At 35.7% G+C, this 19,363-nt stretch overlaps 2 protein-coding genes across 7 annotated transcripts in view; one reads left to right on the top strand and one right to left on the bottom strand.

Moving 5' to 3' along the window:
* RALGPS1 (Ral GEF with PH domain and SH3 binding motif 1) overlaps positions 1-19,363 on the bottom strand; it is a 99,810-nt gene that overhangs the window by 54,897 nt on the left and 25,550 nt on the right. The gene's annotated exons all lie outside the window — the stretch shown is intronic.
* On the top strand, positions 91-19,227 carry ANGPTL2 (angiopoietin like 2). The gene is made up of 5 exons (XM_072352337.1): positions 91-624; positions 8,622-9,475; positions 16,034-16,227; positions 16,409-16,679; positions 17,118-19,227. The coding sequence occupies exons 2-5, from the start codon at positions 8,671-8,673 to the stop codon at positions 17,315-17,317; spliced, it is 1,470 nt and encodes a 489-aa protein (XP_072208438.1). The 5' UTR covers positions 91-624; positions 8,622-8,670; the 3' UTR covers positions 17,318-19,227.

Raw genomic sequence — 19,363 nt, 5'->3', positions numbered from 1 at the left:
GGCACAACCCCGCCGTCTTGCAGCCGGCCCACAGCGCCTGGCGCGGCCCCCGGGCAGCCCCGCGCTGCGCATGGGGCGGGCGCTGAGGTCAGAGCGCCGCCGGGCCCGGCCCGCCGCTCATCCGCCGCTGGAGGGAGGGGAGGCCCCGCGCGCCTTTCGCCTGCGGAACCCCAGCGCCAGTGGGAGGAGGAAAGGCTCATCCGCCCAACCAGAGCCTGTCTGCCTGCTCCCCCCCCAGATGTAAGTCTCTCACAAAGGAACTGAGGTTCAAATAAGGCTGCTTCGCCTCGCAGAAAATGATAGACTCACGATTTTAAAACCAGAATGCCGAGTTCTCTCCCACCGAAAGGAAGCCTGCGTCTCAAACAGTAATACTGTACAGACACATGGCCAAGCTGTGAAAAGTCTTAAAACAACAACAACGAAAGGGATATATTTTTGTAGAACATCTAGATATTTGCTTATTTAACTCCAGTGCAGCATACAAAGCCACTCAGCGACGGAGGACTTGTGTGTATGATACCAACAGCCAAGTGAGATGTCACAGCTCCTGCGGACAAGCGGTTCTGATAAGCTTTGATGAAAGCACACTGAGGACAGAAGAAAGAAGACGAAGGAGGCAGGGTAAGAATGCATACCACCAATGGATTAAATCTAAAATATGCAGATTTCTTCCTATGTTGAGTGTCCAAAGACTGATTTGTTTGCATATGTGCAAATGCAGGCTTTTCAAAGACATTACACTACTGCTTTCTAGTACTAGCAACAGACCTATTTTCTTCACTTTTTACAAAATTAAAAAGAATGAGGACATACAGATTTAGCTGTGGAAATAATTGAGAGTTTTAATGAAACCAAGCACTGAAAAGCCACATTGCCATTACTTTCTTGAATATGACATTTATCTTATTTAATTCTGCATGTAACTTTGGGCTTAATGCTTCCAATTGGCTGCAAAAGGTTTATGAATGCTGCACATCCCTCAGCAAACTTTTTAGGACATACTGATTTCTATGGTAACTTTTGTAATGGACTGCTTGTTTTAAAAATGATGGAATCTGCATTCTTTCAAACTCTTGTGGCTGATCAAAGAGAAAGCAGTTCCTGGAATCCTGAAGAGTCTACAAAGTAAAGTTCAATTTAAAAAAAAGCACAATATCTATGAGTATTTTTATGTAAAAGTTTACTGTGTGATCCAACAACTTTTCATGAGCAGAAAGGTTCACATTTACAAAAACAGGAATCTGCTTAAGGATTATTCTGCACTAAGAGTGTGCACATATGTGTGCACGCTATGAATACTTTTTGCTAGTGATTGGATTAAGTGAAAATAAGGTGAGGCCGCTGCTGAGGGAAGTAATAACAAAAGCAGTGCTCTCAGTAACTCCCATCCAAGTCTAGAACAGAACTCGAGTAAAGCACAAAGAACAATCCAATAAAGGGCAAAAATTCCTTTTGGGTAACCCTAATCTATGCTTCTTGTAACTAAAAAAAAATGCCTTATTCTTTAGCCAAAAACTTTAAAAGTTAGACAGCAGCAAAGGATGCATAATCTTAAGAAGTTTATTGCAGCAGTTGGTACTATTTCAAAACAAAAGTTCTGCAGGAAGGAAGGCACTGTCATTCTGAAGTGTTTTGTTACTAACTTTGTTACTCAGTAACAAAACCCCTTATTTTAAGAATAATGAGCTAGTTTTTTGAGCAAAGATTTTAAAACAAATGTAAATGGACAAAATTTTATTATTTTTTTTTTTTAAAATCTAAGTATAGAAAGTACAGAATGCATTACATTGAAAGCTTCTAAAGCAACTAACAGGTTTCTGCCAGAAGCATGGCATGGCTTAGAATGAAAGTAACTCGTGACAAAAAACCAAAAATCACTCCACCCAATAAACATGGAGTTAAACTTCCTCTTACGTTACCCTTCTGTAACTGAAACTGCATGCCACTACGCGTCAGCCCTTTCCTATCCCCTATTATACTTCCATCAAAACCTTACAACTTTTCCTAATACACGTGGCATGCATACTGCTGTGCTGTGCAGTGTTTTCACTGTGAATTTCTTTCTACCAAACTGAAAAATGGAGTGTTCTGTTTTTTGCACAGCAGTAATTTTCACTGAAAAACAAACAAACAAACAAACAAAAAAAACAAACAAAAAAACCCACCAAGCTGCAAGAGTTAATTCTAATCTAAAAGCTGTATTGACGGAAGTCCCTTCCCCTTCAAATACTGTAAAAATGAAGTAATCACATCAAAGATGAAAACGACATGAAAAGTTGATAGATTAATATAATTCAATCCTCCAATGCTTCCAATATCTAACACAAAAGCATTAAAGAAACAGTGGAGATCCGTTATTCATTCTAGAGAAGAATTGTGAAAAACTAAAATCTCAAACTATGTGTCAACACACAATCAAGTCAGATAGCTTATCTTTTCAAGCAAAAATGCTATAAGATCTAATACAACACCTTTTGTTACTCTGCATCTAAATTCTTGAGGAAACCACAGTGTCACACAGCATGTAGCGTGTGTAGGGAAAGTCAGCCCCCCAGATGACTGCTAGCACATTAAATATGACCAATACAAAAAAAAACAAAAAAAAAAAAAAAACAAAACAAAAAACCAAAAAAAAAAAAACCAAACCTGATTAGCCCACAGAACTGAATTTTGTCACAGACTGTACTAATGCAGCAAATCAAACATCAAACTCACCTGCATGTAGGGTAACTGCTTTTTTATTTCCTCCAAGTCAAAACAATCATACAGGGAAATCTCAGAATATACTAGCAGTGTGCAAATAGCAAGCATGTAACAGAGATACATTTTTCCATCAATTTGGGTATTTCTAAAAAGCTCTGAAGAATCAGAACATTCAGCTCTGATATGTTAGACCTGCACATACACTCAGCAGTTCAGTCTGCACTGTAAGTCCTGTGAATTCTTCATCATGCTCTGACTCACAAGGACAGGAATAAATTTACTATGTTGAATCTCCTCTGTCCACTCTTTAATTCTTTAAGGAAACAAAAGCCATGTTTAAGCCCCCCACCCCCTCTGAAAAGAAAAGGTGACAATAAATAATAAAAGTTGAAACTCTGAAACTAACTTTGAAAGCATAATGTATGTACTCTGAGTGCCTCCTTAAGGAAACTGAATAGCGAGGGAAGGTGGTAGCAACTAGTTTTTAAGGGCAGTTGTTTTTAAAAATCCTAAGTTAAATGGGAAATTTTATTTTGCTTTGACAGTCACAAACACTTCTGCTTAAGTGTAAGAAGTCAGGTAGGATGCCTTCACCTTCTTTATTATGACTATTATAACTGAAGCCTGATAGACAAAATATGCATCCTTGGGTCCTGAACTGCAATATACAAACCTTTAAAAGTATTTAAAAAACAAAACAAACCAAACAAAAAAAACCCCTGGTATCTTCATCACATGACAAGATCTTAAGTATTAGCTCCTAAAACCAAATTGTTTTTAATTGTTTTAATTAGATTATCTTTGCAGTAAAGTTAACTAATAACCATATTACACTGGTTACTGAAGTCCCTAGAAATCCCAATTTATAATACCTTGGTTTCAGTGTGGAAGTGTCTTTTCTGTAAAGCACTCTCCAATAGTAGGTACAGTGTCATTTATCATTTGGACAGAAGCTACATTTACGTCCCTTAGCATCTGATGTTTGCATAACTACAGTCCTCTAACCTAATAACAGTTTACTATATATAGAAAAACAAGAGCAGCAGCAAGAAGCACTTGAAATGCTTTTAGCCTACTGATTTCTTTAAGTACTCTATCTGTAGAAAGAGTCCATACTGATTAAATTCCTACTTTGATAGAAATTTCAGTCAGTTCTCTTACTTTTCTTAGGGAAGGTCTTCCACACAGGATTTACAGAGCTCATTATTTTGCTACAGTATTTCTTCAAAATGCTGTATTACAGATGATGGCTTTCTTAGATGTCAAAACATTTCCTCCTTGAGCTGACTCATAATCCAAAATAAAGGAGAACTGATTGCACTGCTTAGTCAGCATTCACTGGTTTTCCTGCTCTTTTTTGTGGATCACAATGTATAGGTATGAAAAGAACACTACAGACTCTCTGAGATAAGAGGTCAATTTCTCAGTAGCTGAAATAACATTGCACTGAGATCTATATGGAAAAGTACTGATAATACATGCTGAAGCTTTCATAAAACCTTTTCTTGCTGGAACAATACTGCAAGTGTCCATTTTATTTAAAAATTACATCCAACAGAGAACAGCCATAGCACTCATGGGTTACTGGTGGTATTTTAAAAAATGGCTATACCTTATTACGTTATTTGAAGTCGTACTTCTCATTTGGTAGCTATATACGCTCATTTTCACACAAAACTCAGATAGACAGGTAAAGTATTTCAGAAAACCTTAAAAGAAATTACTGAATACAAACGTGTGTGTGTGTGTCTACTTCGGAAAAATGATGGAATCAGAACAAATAATGGAAAAAAAAAGGTTTACATGCTGGAATGTCTACAGTTAAGTGCACATTCTGTAACAGCTTAAAAACTCCCACTGCTGGCATTGGTACCTTTCACACTTTCATTTAAGGTAAGCCAATTTAAAAAAAAACAAACAAACAACAAAAACAAACAAAAAAAAGCAACTCTGAACATTTGCTGAACAGTAATAGTTGGCAAACAAACATTTTTAACTTCACCATTTCAGGACTGTGGCAGTAATGAAGTCCAGGATGAGAAGGAGCTGTTAATTTCAGCTGGTAAAATACTTAACTCATTGAAATATCACTTGTAAGTTTCAATATCATCATAACAATCAGAAAGTAGCATATATTTTGACTAACCAAAATATCTTTAAGTATGATAGCATACAGAACATGCAACCATTTCCAAGCAAAGGCCAATGATTTTATTTGCTTTTTCCATTTAAAAGACAGGAAGAAACAATCAAAAGCTGCATCATTCAATAACCATTTCAGAAAGCTTGTTTCCTTTTTTCCAGCAGGTCACAGAACATGATCAGTTGAGCAAACAATGAATGAGCAAACAAACCAAGTCACTGTTACCTCCTTTCAGTTATATACATAAGTGGGCCAACATTTGGTCCACAACTTGAAATATCACCAAAATACTTAGCTCCTAGTTAACATAATACACAGTAGTGCTGCCAGAAGTTTTTGTACAGATGCAGTTACACAGTTAAACAAAGTTTTCATCTGAGTAATAAATACTACCAAGGATGGTAAGCATCCACAAAACTGACTTTAGCTGCATCTGCATTATTATGACTTGGGCAGTGTACCAACTCAACTCTGCTAAAACAGTGTTTTCAGGAGGACACAATTATTGAACTGCCAGAATCTAGATATGAAATTACTTCAAATTTTCTTACCTTTTCTAATCAGAACTTCTAATTCATTATTAATTAGAATTACACATCTCTTCTTTTAAGAGTGAATCTTTAACTTCTCCTGCTTTTGTTTGTATGCTTGTTTCCTGGAGAAGTTCTAATAAGAGAGACATTTCCAGCAAAGAAAATTCTCACCAAACCTCCAAGCATGCCTTTACATAATGTCCTCTTCTGCAATGGCAAAGTTGGAAATCTGCAAGTACCTAAGAGGGATTGTGCACTGGTGATGAACACAACACTAGTCATACAGTTCTCTCCTAATCCAGTGCAGAAGAGCTGACAGGAAGGGGAGAGAGAAAGAGTGGTGCTTAGCCAGAAAAACAGGATGAATTATCAGCAAGAAGCAGCACTAGTTAAGGACAAAAAGAGAAGCTTTTGCATAATACACTAGGAGAAAACAGAAAGCTACCGTGCTGGACATCTAATAGGTAAGATCATTCTCTCTCATGAGAAGGAAAACCTGGTGTCCTATGAATTTTGTAGTCTCAAAAAAGAAGAAGCAGCAACTCTCAAAAACATTAGAACATTCCTCAGAAGTGCTTATCTCACTACCCTCCTACTAACACTAGCAAGCTTATTTCTCCTCCTCCAAATTCATTCATTCAGAACTTTGCAAACAAGCATGTTAATTATGAAGTACGTGTGAATCTAACCAGGAAGAAATGCTATTTATCTGATATAGCCTATCATAATATAGAGCAAACAGCCTTCATTCAGAACTTTTTTTCCCCCCTCAAATCAACAAGTAGAAACAATGGAAGACACAGCACTGTTTCATAAACAGTCTGCTGGCAGGAAGACATGAAAACAGAACATTTCTTGTTTCTGTTTGTGAAGGCACATTCTTTTACAAATTGTACTTCCAGTATTTTCTTTTATAGAGAGAGCACCTTAGAAAAGGTGACGTGCAAACAAGACCACGAGAGAGAAGCATTTCAGCATGCTGTGATCATGCTGATGTCATTCCCTGATGGTTATCTTCCTCATTTTGAATGACTCTGAAACGTTAAGATGAGGCAAATAAACTCTATTTCATTTTTTCCTTAAACTATTCTTAAAAAAGAAAGATAAATAGAGAAAACCCAAACTGTTGTAAGTTCTTCTGTATCTTTTCAGCTTGGAAAAGTAAATATGTCCTAAATCATATGCTTGAATAAGGGCATGAGATACTGTAAACTCTGTAAACAAGTAAACTCTGAGGAAAGAAAAAATCCTTTCAGCAGGTCAAAATAGCTGCTTTCGAGAGAAAGTTATTTCAATTCAAACACTGAAATAACACCCATTTTACTCCTACTATGCCAGAGACATTTGCAGTAACAGCCCATCTGTATAGAAATACAAGAAATACTCCAGGCTGTGCTACAGGCTTAGAGCAGAGAGGCTGGAAGACTGTGGAAGAAATGGACATGGGGGTGCTGGTCAACACTCAGCTAAACATGAGACAGCAACCTGCCCAGATGGCCGAGAAGGCCAGTGGTATCTTAGCTTGTATGAGAAATAGTGTTGCCACCAGGAGCAGGGAGGTAGTTGATCATCCCCCTGTACTCAGCTGTGATGAGGCTGTACCTCAAGTACTGTATTATGTTTTGGGCCCCTCACTATATCACATCAAGGCTCTGGAGCATATCTAGAGAAGGGAAACAAAGCTGTGAGCGGTCTGGAGTGCAAGTCCTATGTGGAGTGCCTGAGGGAGCTGTGATTGTTTAGTCAGGAGAAGAGAAGGCTCAGGGGAGACCTTACTGCCCTCTACAGCTCCCTGAAAGGAGGTTACAACAAGGTGTGGGGCTGACCCCTTCTCCCAGTTAAAAGTAATAGGATGAGAGCGAATGGTCTCAAGTTGCACGAGTGGAAGTTCAAGCTGGATATTAGGAAAAACTCCAAAAGTGTTGTCAGGCACTGAAATGATCATTGCAGGGAAGTCATGGAGTCATTGTCCCAGGAGGTGCTGAAGAAACATCTACATGTGGTATTAAGGGACATGGTTTAGTGGAGAGATGTTGGTGGGGGATAGACAGTTGGACTAGATGGTCTTGGAGGTCTTTTACAACCTTGGGGTTCGTATGATTCTACTTTATATAAATACACAAACACACACAAATGTTAAAATTAACCAAGCTATAAGAGATAAATGATATCAAAGAAATTATGATATCTATTTATGCAGCTTATCAGCCTTTATCAAAGGATGTTCTCTACTCGTGGCAGTAGCACTCGTGCCAAAGTTCACACTTCCTGGAAGACTGCTGCCTCTGAACCTGCAGTATTGGGTTATATTTTTAAGATTGTGATGGCCTCAAATTTCCACCTTGAGTATTAAGCTGCTCACAGAAAAAAAAGTTGGTGTAATTTCATCATAACAGACCTATTGTAGTATGCCAATTAACACTACTAGCCCATTTTATTAGCTGTGGGTCATCTTCATCCCCCCATGTGCATCTAAATGCTTCTTTCCCCTTCCAAAGGAGAGACTATTAAAATCAGGCTAAGTGCAAAGATGGTGATTCCAGTGAGCCAGAATAAATGTAAATTTGTGCAAAGCACAATAAACACAAATTTTAGTTATCAATTCCACTAGTCAGGAAAAACAACAGATTCTACTGCCCATGGTATTTGGGCAGCAAAGGTTTTAATTAAGGACTAGAGTAATTTTTTCCGTAAGGTTTAATACAGCTGACCAAACTAAAATTGTAGCATTTCATCTAAGCAATTCTATCTATATTTATAAAATATTGCAAATTAGCTATTTAATATTTTTACAACTTATAACAGATCTACCTACCTTCTGTTTACATTTAAGGGTTATATTTGTAGGTCTAAGAAATCAAAATGTATGTTACATTTAAATGAAAACACCAATCTTGGAAACTTTTATGATAATTGCTTGGAAGAAAGGACTTTTCAAAGACTGTTATTTCAAATTTAATGTTTTGTGGTTCTTTGCAGGTTTTAGATAAACTGGCAACTGCTGTACTTGTGACGATAGCGCAATATATCTCATTTCTTATGATGTCCCCTCTAGGTGACATGAACTCCTACTGGACAAGAAAATTACCTCATCTATTCATAGTCACACTAATTATTATGCAATTTTATACTGTATTTTAAGTGATAGAACAAATTATGTTTTTTGTTATTTTGTTTTTTAAGTATGGACTGAATTCCCAATTTGTTACTGAATTACCAATTTGTTTATTTTAAAACAGATTTTATGAAGTTCTTTGCTGAAGAATATTTGACCAGAAATAGAGGATCATGATGACAAGATTCATCTGTTTAATGCTTATAGCTGCTGTAGGAACTGCTGCTAGCAAAACACAAGAACCTGAAGACAATAATGAGGAAGGAGAACAAGAGTTCATTTATACAAACAGATACAAGCGTTCCAGTGATGCACAGGACAAATGCACTTACACCTTTATAGTACCTCAGCAGAGAGTGACAGGTGCCATCTGCGTGAATTCTAAGGAACCTGAGGTTCTCCTTGAAAACAGGGTAAATAAACAAGAATTACAGTTACTTAACAATGAACTCCTTAAACAAAAGAGACAAATAGAAACTCTCCAGCAACTGGTAGAGGTAGATGGTGGGATTGTTAATGAGGTCAAGCTCTTAAGAAAAGAGAGCAGAAATATGAACTCTCGCGTCACACAACTCTATATGCAGTTATTACATGAAATTATCCGAAAACGGGATAATGCCTTGGAACTTTCCCAACTTGAGAATAAGATTTTGAACCAAACTGCAGACATGTTGCAGCTTGCAAACAAATACAAAGACTTAGAGTATAAGTATCAACATTTGATGTCAATTGCAAATAACCAGTCAATAATAATTAACCAGCTAGAAGAATACTGTCAAAGAATGCCATCCATAAAGCCTCTGCCACAAACTCCACAACCGCCAAGCAAAGCGTACCAGCCTCCTACTTATAATCGCATGATTAATCAGATATCTACTAACGAGATTCAGAGTGATCAGAACTTAAAGGTTCTGCCACCAACCTTACCAACCATGCCTGCAGTTACTAGTATTCCCACTTCAACTGATAAACCATCTGGTAAGTAATGTTATTGATATGCCTTCACTAATTTATAAGAAAAAGGAGTAGGAAATATTTAGCAAAATAAATGATTTTGAATTAATTGAGATTTTAAGACCTGACAGTCTGCATAAATGGAGCCAAGTCTACCAGTCGTACAAATGGCAAAAGCACTTTGGGAGAGCTTAAAGCCCAAAATGTAGCAATGACTGGACTTTCACTTTCTCAGACCACTAGACTTGTGATTGCTACGAGATAATGAAAGTACTTGTACACTTTTTGCTGCAAAGTTCTAATCTGCTCCTTTTAAGCATAAAGTTCACTGCAGTCATTCAAAACTTCTTTCGTCACTATGTTAGTACTATATTATTGTCAGTTAGGGGTTATAGAAAGGTGCAAGGCCATCTCTTGTGATAAAGTAGAAGTTAAACTGCTTCCAAATTTATTACTGGTAAAAATTACTAAACATGATATTAAAAAGAAAAAATCCGCAATATATGACAGGATACCTCAGAAACTGACAATGTATGAAAAAGTAAACATAACTGATAATCATCTGGAGAACCTAAATTACTGTTTCTTTTAGCATGAGATTCTTTGGACAGAGTTCTATCTGCATGATACAACAGACTTCATATTTCAGACTGCTAAAGCCTGACTTTCTTACACTTATACTAACAGTATCAGTTTGATTTGTTTCCAAAGCTTTTATTAGGGAACAGAAAGTGGAAAATAGAAAACAGGAGTAGGTGGATGAAATAATGGAACAGTCTAAAAGACTATAGTGAATTCGGAGAGTTAAACTAGTTTTAGACTTTAGTCCAAAGTCAAGTAACATTTGGTATTCAGATTCATGTGAACAGCTGCTGTTAGATCTAGATACAGTAATCCATCTGAGTTAATAAAAAGCTAATCAAAATAATAAGACACTCCCAGTGAAGCAAATGAGACTTTGGGCTGAACAACTTAAGAATCTATTTAACTGATATTCTAATACAGATTTAATTTTTCTACCTCATTATGCTTTTTACCTCAAGAACACAAAACGGTAACAGGTGGCTTCAGTTTAAACAGCGATTTTATGGTTCAGTCTTTGTTGTTAAGTCTTTATTTGCAGAGTTTACAGCGATCTTATAAACCTCAGAACCAGCTAAAACATTCCTTAGCCTGGGAATTAATAAAACCAAGAAGGGTAGAATGTAAAAATAGTATTTTATTTATTCCTAGCATAGAAAAATTAACTGTTCTGAAACTTCAATCCTTAGTTCTTTCTTAAAAAAGGAAGAAGTTACATTTGCTCTTGCTCTCATGTTTTTAAGTCCCTAACTTTTAAGTCAAAACTGTTTTGAGATTCTGTGATTTTACAAACAAATACATTTTGTTGATGTTGGTTATGGAGTCAGTTTGCTTTAGATGAATAGCAAATACAAAGGAAAATAGTTTAAGTCACAGCTATTCTATTTTTATTATTACTATTGTTTTTAATACAAGGAAATCTCAATAACTATGTTAAAGCCTGGGAAAAAAAGATAAAATTTATTAAGACTACTTAGCCAAAGAATGTTACAGTAATAACCAATTGCCTTCCACAAAAGACCACCCACACCAACAGCTATGTTCTAACAGTCTGAATGAAGAATTCATTCATGAGAGAATGTCAACAAATTTGAGCTGAAGCTGTACTATCACACAGCAGAACAGAACAGATTTCACTGCAAAGTACCTTTTCTGATTTAACTTCATACAACATCTTCATTTTTTGCAAAGAGAAACATATTGACTCATTTTCACTTTGCAGTGTGGTAGAACCCCTTATTTGCCTGCGAAAATGCTGTTTATCTAGCTGACTGTCATGCTGATCTCCAGAATTCACATCCCAAGATGATTTAATATCTGCTATTTTTCTCTTTATTGACACAACTACTAGAAAAATAAATTTCATACTTGTTCTGTACAAATCCACTCCGATATCAATCTCTCTCCTTATTTTCTAGTTTGTAACAGTTTGATTCATTTAAGGAAATGTCAAGAAGTGAAGCTACGTTAACTACCCTTTCATTTTCAGGGAATCTTCCTCTCTTCCCCTCCACCTTTTTGGTGGGCAAGGAACACTTAATACTTTCTCCTCATGCTTCAGAATGTTTCCTATTTTCCAAACATATCTCAAAGCCCCTCCCACTATTAATGCCCAGAAGGAAGCTTCATCCAGTTCACTATAGGCATCTGGAACAAACTAGGAAACCGAAAAAGAAAAGCAGCACCAAGCCACAAACACCACCATACAAGCAAAAAAACCACCACAACTGTCCAGTCACTGAAAGGAAAAAAAAAATAAAAAAAAAAATAAGCCACCATATACATTTCTATCCAGTCCTTTCTGTACTTTTCGAGTTCTCAACCTCTGATAAAGCTCCTTAGTTCTATGAAACATCTAGCCCCACATGACATTTTCCACAAAAACTAAAGCAAGATGGAAGAAAGGGATTAGGTAGCTCTTAATTTTAATCTGTTAACAGTCTTCTTCACTGCAAAGAAGCAGATCAATCTTTTCCCTTGATCTTAAACTTACTACTGTATATCATCAGTCATCCTAGCATCTATTCTGTTTGAGCTCTCTTCATGTTTTCAATGCTACTAGTAAGTCAGTAATCTAGCCACGTTAGTTTCTGTTTTCCTTAGCCTCCAACAACAGAAAAAAATCCACTGCAGTGTCCTCAACAGATACTTCTTAAGGAACTTCTAAACTCTTCAAATTTTTTAAAATATTTTTCTCTTCACACTCTTCTAAATTTGCTGAGGTTTGATGTACTTGAATGCTTTCCATTTCAAATTTTCAATCAGTTCTTCCCTGCTTGCTAGTTTCAAACTTAGTAAAGCCTGCTCTTTATTTGGACTGTTTCCAATTTTATGCATCTATTAAAAAGCTGTCCCCAGAAAATTCCAAAGCCTTTTCTTATTGATTTTTTTTTAATATTTTTTTTTTAACCTGGTAACACTTTTCTCCAAGCAGATAAACAGGTAGTTGGAAAGAAGTAACTTGAAATAATTAGCAAGAAAATTATATTATTATTCAATATAAAAATAAAAATCTATAGACAACGTGACATTAATTTTCCAGGCTGGAACTGATTGTTGAGTGGAACACAGTATCTGAGGATTCCTATAAACAGCTATGTACTGTAATATCTCTGTTAATCACTCCCTTAATAAATTCACTAACATTCATTATTTTGTCTACCTGAACTGCTTTTAGTACTATGACTATGTCACATAAAAAAAGTATGGCAGAAGGGTTAATTTGAAGGAAAGGAAAAGTAAGTGCAGATATTTGATAAAAACACATCGGGTATGTAGAAAACACATAGAAAATGACAAATGCAATGAAGTTAGAAGCTGTAACTGTAATTTTATAAGTGGAATTTCAGTATGCATAAGTGTAAACTATACAGCATAGACAGAGGAATGAAGAAACGAACAGTGGCATATTACATTTACATGTTACATTTCTTCTAAATTCAGTTGGGATTAAATAATAACTTGGGGAGAAAAAAAAAAAAAAAAAGAAGGCTGAAGATACTCTTCTATCAAGACATAAGAAATACAGTAATACAGTTCCAAATACTAGAGATGTTTCATTTTAGAAAGTGATTTCACTTCATATTTTAAGTATTACAGTCCATTTTAGATAATAATTATTTAAACATGCATCCATGTCAAATGTTCTTAAAAAATATAATGATAAAAATGTAATATCCTGGAAAGGAACCCCTTGGAAGAGATGGGCAATAAGTTTCAAAAAATAAGCAACATTTAAGTTCATTATCTACATAACCTGCATAGAAAGTCAGATTTGTATTCTCTGTTTTTTAAATATCTCAGATTCTCTTTCATTTCTATTAATGATTTTAAATTAACTAAAAGCTACATAAACCCAAGCTTCCAGTTACCTATTAAGCCTGACATGTGACTACTGAGTTCTAACAAGGGCAAATATTTGTAAAAGCCTGAAATATAACAGCTCATTTTAAAACTGTTTGGCACCGTTTAATTATTCCAGTTAAGTTCAAGGAGTAGAATATGACTAGAGAAACTTTTCTGTCCACTTTAATACAAAATTCTTTTAAGAACAGAAGTTTTGTCTTCAGAATCTACTTTTCATTGTTAGGTAGGAGTTATCTGGGAGTTAATACTTACAGTATAATTTATCCTCTTTCTCATTAATAATTGTACAGGTCTCAAATAATTAAATAATGCAAAATAACAAGCAGTTTAACTGCCAAATGTGCATTCATCCAAATGAATACAATCCAAACAATTAATGACTAGAGAAGAGAGAAATTAAAGCAGATGCAAAACAAAACAACATGGCTGGAAAAAGTAATTATGCTGAGTTAGCAAAGTGACCTACAAATGTATTTTAAACATATTTTAAACGTATTTCATGTTCTTCAGCTTAGGACAGATTTCATTTCCGTGGGCAAAGATGGATGCAAGTCCAAAGCTATACTGAAGATGTCAGAGTATCAGTTATCAAAAACCACTATGGTCTCTATGTAATATAAACGCATGGTCTCATTACGCATAACCATCCTACAAATCCACCCAAAAATATTTCTAAGGTTAAACGCATGTTCTCTGTTGAAAGACACATTGATTACAAAGGTACTACATCTCAGAGGTCTGCTTTACTCCCTTGAAGTGACTTTATCAAAACTACTTATCTGAAAAATTGAGGATTCTCTCAGTATTTCTAGTGAAGATCATTCTTGCTTTTCAGGAAGAACAAGTGTATGGCATGTATTATAGTGCAAAGAAGTTTACACAGCTGTTGTTTTTTCTCTCCTATATAATGGCAATATCTGTTACTGCTAGCTCAGTACCTCCCGCAAGAAAAAAATTATAAAGTAGTAGATAGATAAGTACACAGCTCCAGCGTTCAAAATACAACTGAAATTTACTCAACTCCATGAATAAGCTTTATTACTATGTTACATAAAAACGTTACAATTTTAAATAAGGAGAAATGTAAAAAAATACTTGGTTTTGACTCTGAGTAGAAAAAATTCAGCTTCTAAACACAAACACCCATAAACTGTTCACTTCACATTCTTACTTGTGGTCCTTTTTCCCACTCATGCCATAAAGGCCAACCTGGGTTAATCACTTCTGCAAAATACCGAATAAGTCCACAATACTAAGAAATTACGTAGAAGAATCAGTAAATAGCCAGTAAGTAACCTAAGGCCAGCAATAGAAATTGATCAAAATAACTGTAATTGTATTTTACTAAGTATTCTACTAAGCAAAATATGAATTCCAAGTAGAATTTCAAAATCCTATATAGAAAACTGCTCCTTAGACTTGCTTGGTACACCTAAAAGTTTACAAAACACATTAGGATGAAATCACATAATGACCTGGATTGGATGGGACCTTAAAGATGATCCATTTCCAACCCCCCCCCCACCTTGGGTTGTCCAACACCGTATCAGGCTGCCCAGAGCCCCATCCAGCCTGACCTTGGACACTTCAAGGAATGGAACATCCACAGATTCTCCAGGCAGCCTGTGCCTGGGCCTCACCAAATTTGGAAAAAAGATACTCTACTCTATTAGGTTAAATATAAAGACACAGAGGTGAATAATACATAATAAATTTGATTTCTAACACTTCGATAGCAGGAAGTCTGACTAAAAGTGATAAAGTAAACAAGAGCAATAAAAGTTACCAGCACTCGTTACACCCATCTCCTTGTACCTCTGTGTCCCAGAATACTGCATCTACATATGCATTTCTAGAAATCTGACCAGTTAGCCACAACAGAAATAGAAAACGAGCCTAGCAGCAGGTCTCTAATTGCAATCTGTGAGTATGGCAGAGGAAACATGAACACAGTACTGCCACCGATCAGACATTTGGATTGTCTCCTGGTACAACGACTTCTGATCTTGTTAAAAAGACAAAATAACAACAGAAAACACACTGACAGTTCCAAGAAACTCATTACTTCCTCATTTACTAAATACAAGGGTAGCCCTACCACTTTCAGTGTTGGACAGTGAATTATGGGGGAAAAAAAAAAAAAAAAAAAAAAAGATTAACTGAAATAACTTTTAAAGGAAGATTTTTAACAGCAACATATGCTTAACGGTGACTGCTCAGAAGAAAAATCTGACAATCCCTCCTCCTTCTCATTCTGTTTTCTACAATATTAATATTTACTTTCAGAATAATTCCTATTTGGTTTCTTGAAAAATATGACCAATGTTATTAGAATTCAGCTGCCTTAAAAATCTACCTGTATCAGTAATTCATTGTGAAATGTTCCAGTGATAACACTATGATGAAGTAAATCTGAAAAGACTTAGTGGTCACCATAGCTCCAATGTGACAAAAAGAAAAAAACAAACAAAAAAAACACCCCAAAAACCCCCCACCCAAACAACAAAAATGCTATTCAGCACAAGGAAAAATACTCTACAAAGCATAGAACAACACTAACAATTCAAATACTGGTCTGTATTTAAGTTATGCTCAATCACATTTTGACTGCAGACTCTTACTGTTTTGACACAGGACCCTGGAGAGATTGTCTACAAGCATTAGAAGATGGCCATGACACAAGCTCCATCTATCTTGTAAAACCAGAAAACACAAACCGACTTATGCAGGTCTGGTGTGATCAGCGGCACGACCCCGGTGGCTGGACAGTCATTCAAAGACGGCTGGATGGTTCTGTCAATTTTTTCAGAAACTGGGAGACATACAAGGTTAGGACAAGTGAGCAGTTTAATGTCTTCTACCCTCAAAAAATTACTGGTAAAGTAATTTAAAAGATGAGTCTGGCCAACAGCTTACTTAAAAAGGAGCTTGCCATCTACTTAAGAATACATTCAGATTTACCAATAAGGCAGGCACAATACTAACATGCTTTTCTTGCTTCCTTTATAGCAAGGATTTGGTAATATAGATGGAGAATATTGGCTCGGCTTAGAAAATATTTATTGGTTAACAAATCAAGGCAACTACAAACTGCTCATAACAATGGAAGACTGGTCAGGTCGAAAAGTATTTGCTGAGTATGCTAGCTTCAGACTGGAGCCAGAAAGTGAGTATTACAAGCTGAGATTGGGACGCTACAACGGCAATGCAGGAGACTCTTTCACTTGGCACAATGGTAAACAGTTCACCACGTTGGACCGGGACCACGATGTATACACAGGTAACGAAGTCCCTTTTGGTTGCTTGCATAATAAATTGTAGCTGTACACAGATGATAAAACTTAACTTTTCAATGTATGAGTTGTCAGTTATTAACTAATAAAGCAGAAACTAACTGATGTGTCAACCAACTCTCATACACGCATACTGAATTAAAAATTCTCACAGAAAAATTCTTTACATTAAACAAGGGTCTGTGAAACATATTATGAGGGTTATTTGAGACAACAATGCAACAGATTTTCCAGCAAAGGAGAGCAGCCTAGTGAGTCTGTCTGTAGAACGTGGTTCTTGAAGAAAGGCCTAGTTCACCTCGCACACACTGCACAGTTTACACGTTAATAAGTACTTAGTTAAAAAAAAATGTGCCTTGTGTTGAGCTTTTTTGCTTGCTATAAGATTTTTGTTGCTGAGGCTGAAATTGAGCTCTCTTTTACAGGTAATTGTGCACATTACCAAAAGGGAGGATGGTGGTACAATGCGTGTGCTCATTCAAATCTCAATGGAGTCTGGTATCGTGGTGGTCACTACCGCAGTCGATATCAGGATGGCGTTTACTGGGCTGAATTCAGGGGAGGATCGTACTCACTGAAGAAAGTTGTTATGATGATAAGACCCAACCCCAACACATTCCACTGAAATATTTTTTCTCTTGACTGGCTTTCTTGTTCTGTTTTAAAAAACATGTAAAGCTATGCTTTTATTATCTGGAATTATTTTTTCAGAAATAAGGAATGTAAAATATTGTACATTTATTGCTAAGATGTGAGGGCTTGTATATTGTGTTTCCAAGAATCATTCCAGGAAAATAAAAGCTGAAGAAAAAAGGAACTGACATAAAATTCAAAACACCTCTTTATACTAAAAGTTGTTATATTAAGCCTTTTAGAATTTACATGTGAGATGGACTGTAGATAGATTTTCTGTTTTTTATTCCCTGTAAATTAAATTTGGTTGCTAAAAATACTGCCACAACATTTAAATATTTTGAATATTATATTATGTATAAATATTCTCAATTTAGAAACTGTACAGCAAGAGTTTTATTATTATTATTATTATTATGAGCAATTACTTGACACAGGAAATCATATCCTTTGAACTATGTAGCTGGTATATGTACAGCAGTGTGATTATTCTAACTTAATCTTTGTTAATTCACAATAATAAAATTAGTACTATATAACTTGAATTTGTGAGCAGATATTCAAATCATTACTATTGTGATAAACCCCGTCTTTCCCCTTCACTTTGAGAATTTAACAATCTGCTCCTATAAATCAGAATTCGCATTTGATTCAAGTATTTCAGATGAAAAATTTGATTTTTTTCTTCTATTTAACCAAAATGAAGTAGCTGCACAAGTAAACTAATCTAGATTTACTATGGATATAACATGCTGTATAGCTGATGTGTTATACTATGTTACACAACTGCTCCATGATCAGAAATGACTGGATTAAAGGGACTATCCAACTTTGCAGGCAAATGAGGGATACCAATATATATGCTATTTAATATTTTTAGCCAGTAGATAGAAGTTATATAAAGAAGTTATCTGTAGCCATGAACAGTTATTTGCCATATTTCATAATTATATTGATTTCAAATCATAATACAGATTTACTCATCTATATTTAGAGTTCAGTCACGCCTATGACATATGGACTCATACAATTCAAATATTTTTCTGTGATAGGTTTCTAAAAGATTGTTACAACACCCCTTTCAAAACAGAAACTACTATGAAAAATGTAGGTTAAGGAACGTATGTACGAGGGAAAGCAAAAGCCCCCAGAAATTCAACACATGTCTTGGTAAGCTTGCAAGACACAGGGTGCTTTTGTTTGCACATCTTTTCCCTCTTTACCTCATCACTTCTTTATAAAGTTATGATGTGCATTAAACTGATGTACCATATGTTGTATATAACTGAAAGCAGGGTTTTTAATAAATAAGATTGCCCCTGTAATATTGTAATCCTTTAATAAAGCAACAAATGTTATTTTGACATGCTCAGATTTGATCTTGTTTTAGTTCAGGTTATTCCCAGAAAAGAGTAATTACTTAATTTCACACAATTCTGCCTCACAATTCACATCAACTCTGATATGTAGCTATTATTAATGCATGAAATGCCCAAATATGGCAAAAAATAAAGTGACTTTTAGCTGAGAAAAAAATGCTGAATTTCCATACATCCCAAAGAACAGAAGCTTCTGGTAGGTCACAAATTACAAGCTTCAAATACCATTCAGGCATCATCTTCCACTGGTTTATCTATTAGACTATGGAAAACAATCAGCCTTCTGAGAAGAAACATTACACATACTTGCAGGCTTTACAGCTTGGCCACAGTGTTTCAACAATTTGGATTAGAGCATTAAAACACCAAAATTCCGACTGATATCTGCATTAACCAGTATTTTTGTCAGAAGCAAATGTGTGAAATAGACTGCCACCGACCTTAGAAGAGCCACTTCAAACTTCTTTAATATGCACGGTTTGTTTGTATATTCAATTCCTCATACGTCTATGACAAAATAATCAGTTTCCTGAAAAAAAATTAGCTTTGCAGCAACCTTAGGTCACATTCACACTCCATGCTTCTCTTGTACTCCTTTGGTAACATGCTACCATAACACATGCAGTAGGAGCACAACACACCTCCTACATACAGTGGGT

This window comes from Excalfactoria chinensis, chromosome 18 (assembly GCF_039878825.1).
Source record: "Excalfactoria chinensis isolate bCotChi1 chromosome 18, bCotChi1.hap2, whole genome shotgun sequence".
Classification (NCBI taxonomy): domain Eukaryota; kingdom Metazoa; phylum Chordata; class Aves; order Galliformes; family Phasianidae; genus Excalfactoria; species Excalfactoria chinensis.
This window is presented reverse-complemented; position numbering and strand designations above follow the sequence as displayed.

Excerpts from the sequence above, each read along its gene's own strand:
- ANGPTL2 (XM_072352337.1), top strand. The coding sequence starts at position 8,671 with ATGATGACAAGATTCATCTGTTTAATGCTTATAGCTGCTGTAGGAACT. Across the intron at positions 16,228-16,408 it reads GAAACTGGGAGACATACAAG|CAAGGATTTGGTAATATAGA; the intron begins GTTAGGACAAGT and ends CTTCCTTTATAG. Across the intron at positions 16,680-17,117 it reads GGACCACGATGTATACACAG|GTAATTGTGCACATTACCAA; the intron begins GTAACGAAGTCC and ends TCTCTTTTACAG.